The 13,884-nt window shown below is 55.8% G+C and overlaps 1 protein-coding gene and 1 non-coding gene across 2 annotated transcripts in view; one reads left to right on the forward strand and one right to left on the reverse strand.

Moving 5' to 3' along the window:
• The window catches only part of Pde4a (phosphodiesterase 4A), a 48,452-nt gene extending 36,408 nt beyond the window's left edge, over nt 1-12,044 (reverse strand). Inside the window, exons 1-2 of the mRNA XM_055601322.1 lie at nt 12,021-12,044; nt 11,346-11,551 (exon numbers count right to left, since the gene is read on the reverse strand). Of these exons, the coding sequence (XP_055457297.1) occupies nt 11,346-11,416 (71 nt within the window). The 5' untranslated portion in view covers nt 11,417-11,551; nt 12,021-12,044. The remainder of the gene's footprint in view (nt 1-11,345; nt 11,552-12,020) is intronic.
• Nucleotides 2,411-2,517, forward strand: LOC129672189 (U6 spliceosomal RNA). The gene has a single exon (XR_008719462.1). It is a non-coding gene; the product is annotated as a U6 spliceosomal RNA (small nuclear RNA).
• Nucleotides 12,045-13,884: the final 1,840 nt, after the last annotated feature.

Here is a 13,884-nt window from a genome sequence, read left to right on the forward strand (position 1 = left end):
GTGCCGATACCCACAGAACCCAGAAGCCAGTGTCAGACCCCCTGTGCGGTAGTCACAGGCAGTTGTGAGCCTGTGCTCTTGGTGCTGGGAGCTGAACCTGTGTCCTTCCATAAGACTGTGCTCTTAACTGAAGTGTGTCTCCAGGCCCTGGAATTTTGGTTTGTTTTGAGACAGGGTTTCATGTAGTGGAAGCTAAGACATTGAATTTCTGATCCTCCTGCCTCCACGTCAGAAGTGCTGGGATTGCCAGATCACGTGGTTCTGGGATGGCAGTCAGCATCATGCTTTCAAGCACACACTCTGCCAACTGAAGCCAGCTTCTTCTTTTCTTCTTTAATAAAGCTTTTTACTTCTGTTTTATGTGTGTAAGTGTTTTGCCAAACATATGGATATGTGCCATGTGCTTGCAGTGCCCACAGAGGCCAGAGAGGGGTACTGAATCTCCTGCTCACCCAAAAGACTGGGGTTCAAATCCTAGCACCCACATGGCAGCTCACAAACATCTGTAATTCCAGTTCCAGGAGATCCAGTGTCCTCTTGTCTTTGGTAGGACATCAGGAATGGACACTGTGCACAGACATACATGCAAGCAAAATACCCACACACATAAAGTAAAAATGTAAAGTTTGCACCATTCCTGCAGCCTCAACCTTCAGAGTGCTAGGATTATAGTGGCTGTCACTCAGCCACTTCGTTTCTTCCTAGGAAGCCTCTGTAAACGGAGGTTTCAAGCGACTCCTGACCAGGACCTGGGAGCTGCCTCTAAAATTCCCTTTCTCATGCTGCCCCAGAACCTTTGCGCTGGCCTTTCTCGCTGGCCAGACACACCTGTGCTGCATCCTCACCGTCGCTCTGCTCAGGTGTTCCCTCACTGTGATTCCTCTGGCTTCCTGCCCAACATGCCATCTATGTCACCTGCTGGCTTTGCGATTGCAGCCTCAATCCCTGAGAACTCCAGAAAGCAAGTTTTTTTTTTCTTTTTTTGAAACGGTCTCATTTAGTCCAGGCTGCCTAGGACTCACTAAGTACCCCTGTTCCTGTGAACTCCTGACCTCCCCACCTACCTCCTGAGTGCTGGGTGACAGGTGTGTTTTCAGGGGATGAAACCAGGGCTTCCCGAATGCTGGGCAAGCCCTCCATCAGCCAAGCCCAGACAGCCCTGGCAGTACATGTCTGAAAAGGAGTCCTTACAGATGAGGATGCTGAGCTCATTTATACAGTGTTCTGTCTGCACGAATCCTACACACAAGAAGAGGGCACTAGATCTCATTGTGGAGAGTTATGAGCCACCATGTGGTTGCTGGGAATTGAACTCAGGACCTTTGGAAGGGAAGCCAGTGTTCTTAACCTCTAAGCCATCTCTCCAGCCCTGATTTCTTTCTTATCAACAGGTTCAGCAGGTAAAGGCACCTGCTGCAAGCCTGGGGGCCTGAATTCAATCCTTGGGACACACATGGTGGAAGGAAAGAACCAGCTCCCGTAAGTGTGTCCTCTGACCTCCACGTGCTTGTCTTGGTGACCCCTGTACCTCTTGCAATACAAAATAAATCTAAAGAAGCTCAATAAAAGAGGTAAAACAAAACAAAACAAAACAACAACAACAACAAAAACAGCTGGAGAGATGGCCTAGCAGTTCTGGCTCTTCCAGAGGATCCAGGTTCAATCCCTAACACTCACAGGCGGGGAACTATACTCCAGTTCCAGAGGCTCTCACACCCTCTTGTGGCCTCTGCGTGCACTGCACACATGTGGCACATAGACATCTGATGTAAACAAAACAACCACACTTATAAGAAATACAAGTAAATAGGGGCTGGAGAGATGGCTCAGAGGCTAAGAACACTGGCTGTTCTTCCAAGGGTCCTGAGCTCAATTCCCAGCAACTGCATGGTGGCTCATAAACACCTATGGTGTGATCTAGTGCCCTCTTCTGGTGCCCAGGTGCACATGCAGGCAGAATGCTCTAAAAATCATAAATAAATCTTTAAAAAAAACAAAAACAAAAACAAAAAAATAAATCCTTTAAAAAAAAAAAAAAAAAGCAGGCAGAGCCAGGTGGTGGCGGCCTTTGATCCCAGCACTTGGGAGGCAGAAACAAGTGGGTCTCTGTGAGTTTGAAGCCAGCCTGGTCTACAGAGCAAGCTCAGGGACAGCCAGAGCTACACAGGGAAACCGTCTCCAAAAACTAAAAACAAGTCGTCGAGCAGTGCAGGTGCAATCCCAGCACTCAGGAGGCAGAATCAAGGGGAGGGATCTCTGTGAGTTCTGGGCTAGCCTGGTCCACAGAGTGAGTTCCGGGACAGACAGAGCTCCATAGCGAAACGCTGGCTCAACAACAAAACAAACAAACACACACCAGCAAGGGGCTGAAGAAATGGCTTAGGCTCAGCGGTGTTGAGGGCACCAGCCGGTGCTCACTTCAACAGTACATGTACTAAGACTGGAATGATACGGAGAAGGTTAGCACGGTCCCCGTAAAAGGATGACACAAATGTGTGAAGGGCTCTGTAAGAAAAAAAAAAAAAGAAGAGTACTGCCTGTTCTTCCAGAGGGCCCGAGGTTAATTCCCAGCACATGCATGGCAGCTCACACCATCTATAACTATAGTTCCATGGGGTCCGATGCTCTCTTCTGGTGTACAGACGCATATACAAACAAAACACGCATCTATATACAAGTAAAAAAATTAAACAAAACTGGAGAAAAGTATAAACGGTAGTATCTGAGGGTCTCAGGATTTTCCTGGCCCTCCCAGCTCTCAGAGGCTCTCGGGCTCGGTGTCCGGGGCTCTGTTGTCTCTGCACACAGTGGACTAAGTGGCTCTGCAGCTAAAGGGACTTTTCTTTTGCCTGATGTCATTTGAGGAAATGCTTCTTCCAAAGAGTCCGTGGCTGCCCAGGCCCTGCATTATTAGACCACAGCCCAGGCTCTTCTCACTCGTTCTAGCACCTCTGATGAGAGAGAGGCTCAAGGCCTCTCAGTGGGTAGCATGCTTGCCTAGAATGCACTTCACCTCGGGTTCTCTCTACCTCCACCACCAAGTGAAGAAGGCACAGTGATACACAATTGCAATCTCAACACTCAGGAAATGAAGACAGGATCATGCGAGTTCAAGGCTATCTTGAACTACATGAGACCCAGTCTCAAAAAAAAAAAAAAAAAAAAGCATGGAGGCCAGGCATGGCAGTGCATTTCTCTAATCTCAGCACTGGGAGGCAGAGGAAGAAGGATCTCCGTGAGTTCAAGGCCAGCCTGGTCTACATAATGAGTTCCAGGACAACCAGGGCTATGTAGAAAGACTGTGTCTCAAAAACCAAATGCCAACAAACAAACAAAAACCAGCAACAGCAGAGGATGAGTCGATGGTTGGAGGGGCAAAAACACTCTCTGTGCAGACATGCACAGGAGCTGCCAAGCAGCAGCGAAATCGAACTAGGTTCAGTGAATGATTCCATCCCAAAAGTCAGGTGCTGGGCCAGACACAGGGCCTGGTGGCTGAGGATGCCCGCTGGTCTTGCAGAGAACGTGGGTTTGGTCCCTAACACTTACCCTGGGAGATCTCCCAACTCCTCCTGATAGAGGAGCTGACGCCCTCTTCTATTTTTGTTTGTTTTTTTAAGATGTGTTTATTATTTATATAGTACTCTGCCTGCATGTATACATACACACCCAAAGAGGGCACCAGATCTCATTATAGATGGTTATGAGCCACCATGTGGTTGCTGGGAATTGAACTCAGGACCTCTGGAAGAGCAGTCAGTGCTGTTAACCACTGAGCCATCTCTCCATCCCCCCCCCACTTCTGATTTTTGAAGGCACTCACGCATGCTTGGCACAGATACATTCACTCAGGCCCACGCACATAAAATAAAATAAATCTTTGGCAAGATGCCTCAATGGGTGAAGACACTTGTCATGAAGGTTTAGGGACCTAGTCACCCACAGAACTCCTGGTGGAAGGAAGACCCAACTGTCTACAGCTGCCCTCCAACCTCCACATTTGCACTGTGCCCAAATTCACACCCATTATTATTAAATATAATAACATATAATACAGTAATAAATGTTTTTTTGAGACGTGATCTCACTGTGCAGTCAGACTAGGCTGCCCTCAGACTAACAGAGATCTACCTGCCTCTGCTTCCCGAGTGCTGGGATCAAAGGCGTGTGCCACCTTGCTCAGCCATACACATAATAAATACGGTAGAGAGGGACATGCACACACTGACTTCTATTTCCACAAACACATACACCACACACACACACACACACACACACACACTGCAATAAAAACTCATAATGTATAAAATGCAGTACACTAAAAACAAGGCCCCGAGAAAAAGTCCTTGCTCCTAGATCACACAAGGAAGACACCGTTCAAATCCTCTCTAATGTTGTGGAGTGGAGACCTGGATCCTCCTGTCACTTCAGTCCTGTTATTTCTGTGACCTTGGCCACGCAGCTCCGCTAAAGTAGTCCATGGAGCTGGCTCAGGGGCTGAAAGCTGGTACTGGTCTTGCAGAGAATGGGAGGCTGGATCCCAGCTCGCTCCTGCAGCTGCGGTTCTAGATGACTCCAAGCCTCTGGCCTCTGTGGACACCTGCACTTTACACGCATGGACCCACCACAGACACATATAACTTGAAAATTCAAGTAATCAGGCGCGAGAGTGCACCTCTGTAACCCACCACTCAGGAGGCAGGAGCTGCAGGGTCTCTGCAAGTTCAAGGCTGGCCTGGTCTACACAGCCAGCCTCAGGACGGCCAGGACTGCACAGAGAGATGCTGTCTCAAAAAGCAAAACAGACCAAAAAGGCAGGAGCAGTGGGGAAGTCCTTCAGTCTCAGAATTCCCAAGGGCAGAGGCAGGTTGGTCTCTGAGAGCTTGAGGCCAGCTTCATCTACATAGCGAGTTCTAGGACAGCCAAGGTTATGTAGTGAGAACCTTGCAAGGTCAAGGACATTGTGAGCTGTATCCCAGAGGCTGGTGTCAGGAGGCTTGCTGAGATCCAGGCCTCAGAGGGAGGACAAGATTGGGAACCGTTCCTAGACCAACTTTTCTTTCAGGTTCCTCTGGGAGTGTCCACCAAGTGGCTGCTCCCGCTGCAGTGGCCTAAGGCGCGTGGAATGAGGAGACAGCCCTGTCCCAACCCTGCGGTCGGCCGGCCTGGCGCCCAGCTCCCTGAGGCATTCAGTAAAAATAATATTATGAGAGCCAAGGCTGCACGTTTCTCACGGTCCAGCAGAGGGCGCTCTGACAGCTCAGCTCCCAGCGCAGGAACAGGCCTGTGGGCGCCGAGCAGGGACCACAAGGGCAAAGGACCCCAGTGGAAACATACCACCCACGAGAGACACTAGCCCGAGGGTATGCACGTCCCTGGGGGACCAGAAGGTGCTGCTCTGGATGGGGAAAGTGGGAAGGTCCAACGAGTGGTAAGAGGCCAACTCAGTGCCCCACCTCTCCCCTCGCCTCTGCCTTTCCTTGCCTTCCAACTGTCTTTTGACAGATCGCAGCGGGGCTGTGACTCAGCCCCCATAGGCCGCGCCAGGAACGCCGTCTCGCGCACCCCACTCCCCGCCCCGCCCCCCAGGTTCTGAGGACCGAGTGCAGAGGCCACCACCAATAGGAAAAGTGCCTCCCCTCTGGGAGCCAGCCCGGCGGGGTGGCTGCACCCCTCTCCACGCTAGCTGCCCGGCCAACACAGTGGAGCGTGCCCGGGATCCCCCACGTGTGCAGAGGCTGAGCTGCGTTTGTTCTTGGTCCCTTTCCTCTCTGTGCAGGGCGCTGGCACCCAAGCGGTCTCTCAGTCCACAAGTCAGTCAACTGTCCCAGCTGCGGCCTCCGCAGGCCACAAACTCCCGCAGGGAAAGCGAAACCCGAGCTGGGTCAGGGATGGGCCAAGATTTCTGTTTTTGATTTCTCACTGCAGGCCAGGCCGATTTCACTGCGGCCGCCTTGGTTTTCCTCTAAGTCCAGGGACCTCGGGCAGCAACCTCGGTAGAATCCTTCACACACACATCGGGAGCTCAGAACTCTCAAACTGACTGCTCCAGGGCAGTGCCTAACCGGAAGCCACGGAGGCCACTCTTGCAGGGAGACCTCAACTCGGAGCTCCTTGTCTGAGCTTGAGGGAAGAGATTTTTGACCTCTTTGATCTGCAGTTTCCTCACCAATCCAATAGGGTTCCCTCACAAGCTGCTGGCAAGGAGGGAGGTAAAGGGGTAAAGACAAGGCCCCAGAACTGAAGCCCATGAGTGAGCCGTTCAGGAAAGGGCACGTGAATTATAATCATTGCCGCTCAGCCACTGTTGATCAGACAACAGGGGGCCAGGAAGTCCCGAGGGCCTTGAAAGGGAACAGGGTCTGAGTCCTGCGCTCCACCCCGAGGCGCCATCTCCGAGGCTCCCAGTCTCAGGCTTGGCATTTCCTGTTGATGTGAGCTTTGTGTTTTTACAGCTTCCCTCTCCTAGTTCCCCCTGAGAAATCTCGGGAGCCTGACACTTGTTCTCTGGTAGGGACTGCAGCAGCTTGGTGGAGTGTTAAGGGGAGTCCTTGGGGAGCTGTGGGGACTGGAGGGGTCCCAGAAAGAGCTAGAAAGACTGCAGTCATAGTCTGAAGGGGCCTTGTTGGGGGGGGGGGGCTAGGCATGAGAAGGCAGCTGTGACACCTTACAAATGTTCGAAGGGTGAGTGACTGTAAGAGGTCAAGCACCCAGGGGCCCGGTGAACTCAGTCATCGCGCCTGGGGCACCGTTGACAGTGGCTGCAGTCACTTGGGACTATCTGTGTCAAGAGGACACTTGTAGTTATGGTGCCCAGGGCAGATGGTACAAGGCTTATCGGCCAGAGTGCTGACTGTTAGAACGGTCTAGACGCAGGTAGCAGCATGACTGAGCCCCGTGGAATGGTGCCCCCCTCTTGACTCAGCACTCAGGAAGCCAAAGCAGGGCTATCACAAGTTCAAGGGCTGCCTGGGCCAAGTCATCTTCTCTTAAAAAAAAAAAAAAAAAAAGCAAGCAAGGGTGGTCACAATTGTCTGACAAGGTCTCAGAGAAAGTAGGCACACATCACAGCCCCAAACCCCCGAGTCTCTGGACCACGGAACCCATCCTGCATTTGCTGTTCTGGAAGCAGATAGCCACCATGCCCACGGGGACACAGCTTTTCTGTCACCAGCACCAGACACTCCGCCAGAGTCAGCCATCACTGTCAGCATGTCACAACCACTCTGCCGAGTGCAGATACATCCACGCTGTTACAGCTGTCACAGACAGGGACATGGTCGGCGGGCACAGTTACGGCAGCCCAGAAGCACCCCGCCACCCCGTCGTCACTGTCTTCAGGGCAGAGTCAGGCAGCGCCGGGGTCCAGGCGGCCCAAGCCCGTCACGCAGCTGAACAGCCCTCCCTGACACCGCCTCGGCAGGGGTCGCCGCTACTCGGCACACAATCACTTGTCACTTCAGAGAGGTGGGGACTCCTCCTTGATGGGACCTCATCTGCCCTTGGCACAGGTCCGCGGGCACCTTGGGCGCCATGGAACGCTGACTGCCTGGACGGGGTGGGGGCTTGTTCCAAGTCATAATCCGGCCTGGACAATGTTCCCCGGAAGATCCCTGGACCCCTAACACCGGCTACTGCAGGGCTCCCCTGACTGAACCCTCCGTCCCTTGGAAGCGCTTCAAGTGCTACCCCACCGGAAGTATCAGCGTGGTTCTTTAGGCACCACTAACCGAATGCCCCGCAGGGTACTCCACGGATGACCCCAGCCCCCAGGAAGTCCCTCCAAGTGGTACCCCCTCTCCAGCAGCTGCTCTGGACCATTACTGCCCAAGCTTGGTCGAGAGCCCTGAAGCAGCACTAATCCCCTCGGGCCCCAACTTCACCCTGGACCCCGCAGAAGCAGAAGAGCTGCTGCAGTGGCGTCCCCTCTCTACACCCACGCGGGGCACGCTGATCCTCCCACCCGCCCCACAGCGCCCCCTTCGGCCGGCTTCGCGCGTGGCGCCCCTCGCGTGCTGGTGCGCTCCGCGCGCCGGGGGAGTCTCACCGCCTACTGCTGCCTCCGCCGGTGCCGGTGCCGTGGAAGGACGAGGGCCAGGACATGCGGGTGGTCCGCAGGCCTGGCCGGTCGCCAGTGTCCACGGCGTCGGCGCGCTCCATGGGCCGGTGCGGCGAGCGCTCGGCACTGTCCGAGTAGCCACGCTGCTGGATGCGGATCGGGGTCCTTGGCTGCCGCCACAGGTGCTGGGGGGGCGGCTTCAGGGTGGCCTGGCCCTCCCGGGGTCCGGGGAGAGAGAGAGACAGGCTCCTCTCCGAAGGGGCGGCCGGAGGCTCCATGGCTCCCGCTCTGTCTCGCGGGGCACCCCCGGGGCAAAGCGTCCCCCGGCCTGTCCGAGCTCAGAGGCTCCACGGCCGAGGCGCTTGGGGACCCGAGGGAGCTCCTGGCCTCAGTGGGGCCATGGCGCCCAAGGGCGGAGGGCGCGGACGGCGGCGGCGGCGGCGCCGGTGTCCTCCGGGCGCTTGGAGCCCGCTGCGCTCTCGGAACCCGGCGCCAGCCGCGACTCCCCGCCCCGGCCCGCCCCTCCCTGCCCCCCGCCCGCCCGGCGACTGTCACAGCGCCACCCCCTCCTCCTCCAAGGAGAGGAGGGTGGCAGCCCTCCACACCCACGCACAGCCCAATCCCGCTGGGGAGGGGACGCCGCCGCGCGCCTATCTTCAAGAGCCCTCTGGAGCAGCAGGCACGCGCAGGGACCAAAGAGTTAAAGGGTTAATGGCATCGGGACGGAGACATCCGACTGGTTGGCGGGGTGTCACTCAGCTGCATCCATCAAGTCTGGGGCGGAGTCAGGGGCTGTCGTTTCCTCGCCTTTAGAACCCCAGTCACTCTTTCTCCCAGGCCCCCTCGGCGAGGAGTGGTCCTCAGGCCACCCAGACGCAGCGTCGGCAAGCCGGCAGCAGCGCACGCAGGACCGTGACGGCGTGTGGCGCCCCCATCGCCTGGCGGGATGTGAGCGCACGTGGCCCCTTCCGAGGGTTGTCTGTGTTGTGGATGTCTCCTGGAAGTGTGTGCGCGCACGTGGTGGCTGCTCCTGCTGCTGCTGTCGGGGGTGTGAGGGTGCGCGCGCACGGGCGCAGCCCGTCGGGAGGGCGGAGCGTCCCTTGGGGTCTGTTCCGGTGGCCTGGGACTGCGCACACCTTCCCACGCGCTCTGGCGCTGTTATTCTGACTGTGATGGGAGGATGCTGGTGCGAGCTGTGCACGCGATCCTTGCTCTGGTGTCTGTGGCCCCCGAGGGCGTGTGCTGGCGTTTCTGTGTCGTCCGCCTGGAGGCCACTTGAGTGTTCGGGGTGTCCTTTTGGATCCCCCTGTACCTGATATATAGGTATCGCTACCTTTTAATTTTCAAAATTTTTATCATTACATTATGTGTGTGTGTGTGTGTGTAAGCGTGTCCCCCACCTCATCATCCAAACGCTACATCTCTCAACTCCTGCAGCAAGATTTAGTCCAGCTCTGCACCCTCAAGCCCTTACGGATACCCCTTAAATGCCCTGGAGAGGTCGGAGAACAATCCACGGAAGCCATTCTTTCCTAACATCTGGTGGCCCCCGGGAATCAAACTCAAACAGTCAAGGCTGCCGGCAAACGGTTTCACCCACTGAGCGCCTTGCCGGCCCAATCCCTGCCCCCTCTTCTTTTAATTGTTAAAGTCTTTGAAGCTCTTCTTCGAAAGGTAAACTGAGGCAGGTGGAAGGAGTAGCTGCGATAGGAGACTCTTGGAGGATGCACCCACCCCTGTCGTTTTCAGGCGAGTAAACAAGCGGAGCCTCGTCTCCCGCCCTCAGAACCCCCCTTCCGGCACCTAAATCCGGAGTCGCCGTGACTCACGCTCCCGCCTCCCTCAGCGCCGTGCCGAGCAAACGAGCAAAAGAGCGAGCGGGGATCCGAGAGCGGCCCCGTGCCTCCTCCCGGCCCTGGCTGAGTGAGCCCGGATTGCTGCTGGGCCGGGGTGGGCGTGCTGAGGCGCCCTCGTGCCTCGTTCCCTCCCAGGCTGCACCGCTGCTCAGCCGCGGCAGTGTCCCCTGCAGCGCCCTCTCCCCCACACATCACCCCTCTTCTGGTCGCCCAGCGGGAGACAGGCCGTGCAGTCCTGCCCCACCCCCGCGCTCGGTCTTAATTACACACAGGCAACAAACCTTTCCCAGTCTCCAACTTCCTCAACCACTTTCCTCTAGCTGGAGGGGACTCCAAGCGTGGGCAAAGGAACGCGGCAGAGGAACTGGGCCCCCACCAACAGCCCCAGGTGTTCCCCGAAGCCAGAACTGTATCTGCCCCCTACTTTTCTCAGGAACCTTCCCACAAGCATCTAAGCGGTATTTTGCAAGTGTTGAGGACGCCCAGCTGTCCAACGTCTTCATACTGAGAGCTGCAGCCTTGGCCCCAGCTCTGGGTGAGAGCTGTGAACCTCGAGGTGGGGCTGGACTAGAGCCAAACAGAGGCTGGAGTGTGGGAGAGGGGGCTTTTTCTTCTCCTCATGGCTTAAGCAGAGACCCTAGAGCCTTCCAAAGGAATGGATGGGGGTTAGGGATAGGTGAAATTGCCATTACAAAGACGAGGCCGGGGGAGCAGAGTCTGGGCAGGGGTGGGCTGGCAGTCAGAGCCAGCTCAGCTCTTTGGCTCACTGACTGAGCTCCTGTCCAAGAAGGTGGGGGCGGGGCTCTATGACCTGGGAGGACCCACATGAGAACTGGCTAGAAAGCACTAGTGGGCTGGTGAGAACGGCCCAGCAGGTAAAGGTGACTGCTGACAAGCCTAACCACTTGAGTCACATCCCCAGAACCCACACGGCGGAAGGAGGGAACGGACCAAAACACAGACACACAGCAAACCAACAAACAAATGTAAATAAATAATGGAGTGCATATAGGCTTAGACTTTTTTCACACTCCCCCCCTCCCAGTGAAATACAAACCCTAGACCTACTCCAAAATGCTTACATCCTGGCTAAAGCTGAGGGATCTAGCCTGCTGCCAGCGGGGAAACTGAGGCAGCTGCACCGCACACTGACCAAAGGCCAGGCCCTCAGCTCTGTGCATTTAGGGGCGTCCTGGAGGCTCTGGAGCAGTACAAACTCTTTTCATCTATATAGGTCCCCGCTGACTCAGGCGGCTTAGGAAAAGGTCCCCGAGGCTGCCAGGGCTCCGCCTTCGGAGAGCTGCCGCTGCCAGAGTCAGCAGGCTTCAGATGTGTCAGCCACGTTTACAAAACGCGAGGAGCTCAGGTTAGCTCCTGGGTGACTCAGTTTCTCCATGCTTACCCCCCAGATGGAGCCCCCTCCTGCCTACCTGTTGTCGTCTGATCTGATGACAGTTAGTCGAGATGAGATCCACAGCCGTTGCTTGGTGGACCTTGGCATGGCAGGGAGTCCAGTATCCAAGGGCTCAGGCTAAGCCCAGCCCGGACCAGGACCTGACGAGAGATGGTGGCGAGGGCGGCGCAGGTCCGCGCCTAGCATGTTGGCACGGCAGGACTAGGGGTTCTCCCCGGGCCTCTGTGGAGGGACATGGGGGGAATTGGGGCTTGTCTTGGGGTTCTGTCACCTCACCCCCAGGAACACGACTACATAGCTACCAAGCAGAGCAGCTAATGGGCACATTCAGGACCCTCATTTCTGAGCCTTCCATGGAGGAGTGAACGAGTCCCTTTAAGCCACAGTCATTCGGAATGGAAGTTTATTCTGTAGCCTAGGCTGGCCTTGAGTTCTCGGTCCTCCTGCCTCAGCTTACCACATGTTATCATTACAGAACTGTGACCCTGTTTTATCCCTTTTCCCACCCTATTGTCCTTTCTTCTTTTATACAATTTCACTGTGTAACAAGCTGGCCTTGAAATCATCACCTATCTATTCCCCCCAAGCGCTGGGATTAAAGGCCTCTGTCTCTGCACCCAGTATCATCCGCTGTAAGTGATCCACTCGTGTTTTCTAAGGGGTTTCCCCCTGTTGCCTTAGTTTCCCGTACCTCTGAGACCCACAAGAGCTCACCCAGGCCGACAGTCCTCCACCTTTGGCCAAAACTGTCTCCCTACTTGCGAAGCCACAAGAAAGAGTCCCTGCCCCTACTACCTTAGGGCTGAGAGTTTGTCAATGTGGAAAGCAGTGGGGAGAAATGCAATCAAAGGGCTACACCGAGGCATCAGTGCCTACACTCCGGAAACAGCTACAGTGGCTAGAGAACTATGCTTACAACAAACTCTTGTCTAAGCTCCGCCCAAGCCCAGGTCCGTTCCCTCTGTACGCCCGCCCCCGACTCCGCCCCCGGGGCCTGGGTCTAGTTCACCCTGTGTCTTCCTTCAGCCACCCTTCCTTCGCCTGTCCCAGAGCCCGGGTCAAGGGTCACCTGCCTGTGCAGAGGACCAGAGGCACCTTCCGTTAGAACACGCGGGCTCCCCATGCAGACTGGGTCTGGAACCTTCCCAGCCCCCTTGCCTATCACTCGCTCCTCTCGACAGACGTCAGCAAACAGCTGACGCAAAGCTGGCGAGGGATGATGCCCTCCCGTTACCATGGCGACAGGTGACGCACGCGCGCTCGGGCGGGTGTAGGTGCGGCGGCAGGCCTCTGGGGGCGCAGTGGCCCCTCTGCGAGTTCCTTGCGGCCGCACGCTGGGACTTCCCCGTCCGGGAATCCCACGGAGGAGCCGGCCGCGTGCTGCGCGTGGTCCGAGCCGGGGGCCGGAGGAAGCGCTCCTGCGAGCTGTCGGGCATTCTGCTACACCCCAAACCCCCGAAATAGCTGCGGTGTGCGGGGGCCGGCGCCGAGAGAGACGGCGGCTTCTGGGCACAGATGGGGGACGCACAAGGCAGAGGCGCGGAGACAGACAAGGACTGGTGGAAATAGAAACAGACAGACAGGGACACAGACGCAGCTTGCGGTGACGGGGGAGGGAGAGACTGGCTCACTTTACCTTCGCAACCTAGCACCGAAGATGTGGGTTGTGTGCCCATGGGTCTTTGATTTCACCTCTCCGAGCCTCAGTCCCCTTTCCAGACAGGTTCTCATGTAGCTCAGGCTAGCCTCACTCAGACTTCCCGCCTATGACCTTGAACATCTCATCCCTTTTCCTTCACTTCAGTGCTGGGATTACAGGCTTGCAACGCTAAACCCCGTTAGTGGATCCAGTTTAGGGCTTCCTTCGAAGTGTGCAATGCAAGCGTTCTATCAACTGAGTCACATCTCTAAGGTCTTACTATGTAGACCAGGCTGCCCTTCAACTCACAGAGAAACACTTGCCTCTGCCTCCGAGGCATTCACCAGGGAGGTTTCTGCTTCCTATATACCACCCTCTACCTAGCGCCCCTCACCTTCCAGGGCTCTCAAAGCAAATTTAAAAGCCCACTGGAACTCCTGCTCTCCTGCAGACGGCGTTATTCGTTCCGCAGCAGTGATGGCCGCAGTGCTGCTATGTTGTTGCTACCTTACTTCATTTATGACCTTCTACATGCCTACACGGGAATATCAGCTGCAGCCTGGGCTGAGAGAAAAGTGCTTGGTGTGCAAGCATGAGGACCTGAGTTCAGATCTCCAGCACCCGCATAAAAGCTGAGTGGAGGGGTGCACCTGAAATCCTCCATGCTGGGATGGGAGGTGGATGTGAGGATCCTCAGGCCCAGTGGCAAGCCAGTCTAGAGAAAGTATGATCTTCAAGCTCAGTGAGAGACCCTGCCTCAAAAAATAGACCGGGTGTTGTGGTGCGCGCCTTTAATCCCAGCACTCAGGAGGCAGCGGCAAAGGAATCTCTGTGAGTTGGAGGCCAGCCTGGTCTACATAGTGAGTCCCAGGACAGTCAGGGCAACACAGAGAAACCCTGTCTTAAAGGTGCAATT

This window comes from Psammomys obesus, unplaced genomic scaffold, assembly GCF_907164565.1.
Source record: "Psammomys obesus unplaced genomic scaffold, mPsaObe1.curated_primary_1811, whole genome shotgun sequence".
Taxonomy (NCBI): Eukaryota; Metazoa; Chordata; class Mammalia; order Rodentia; family Muridae; genus Psammomys; species Psammomys obesus.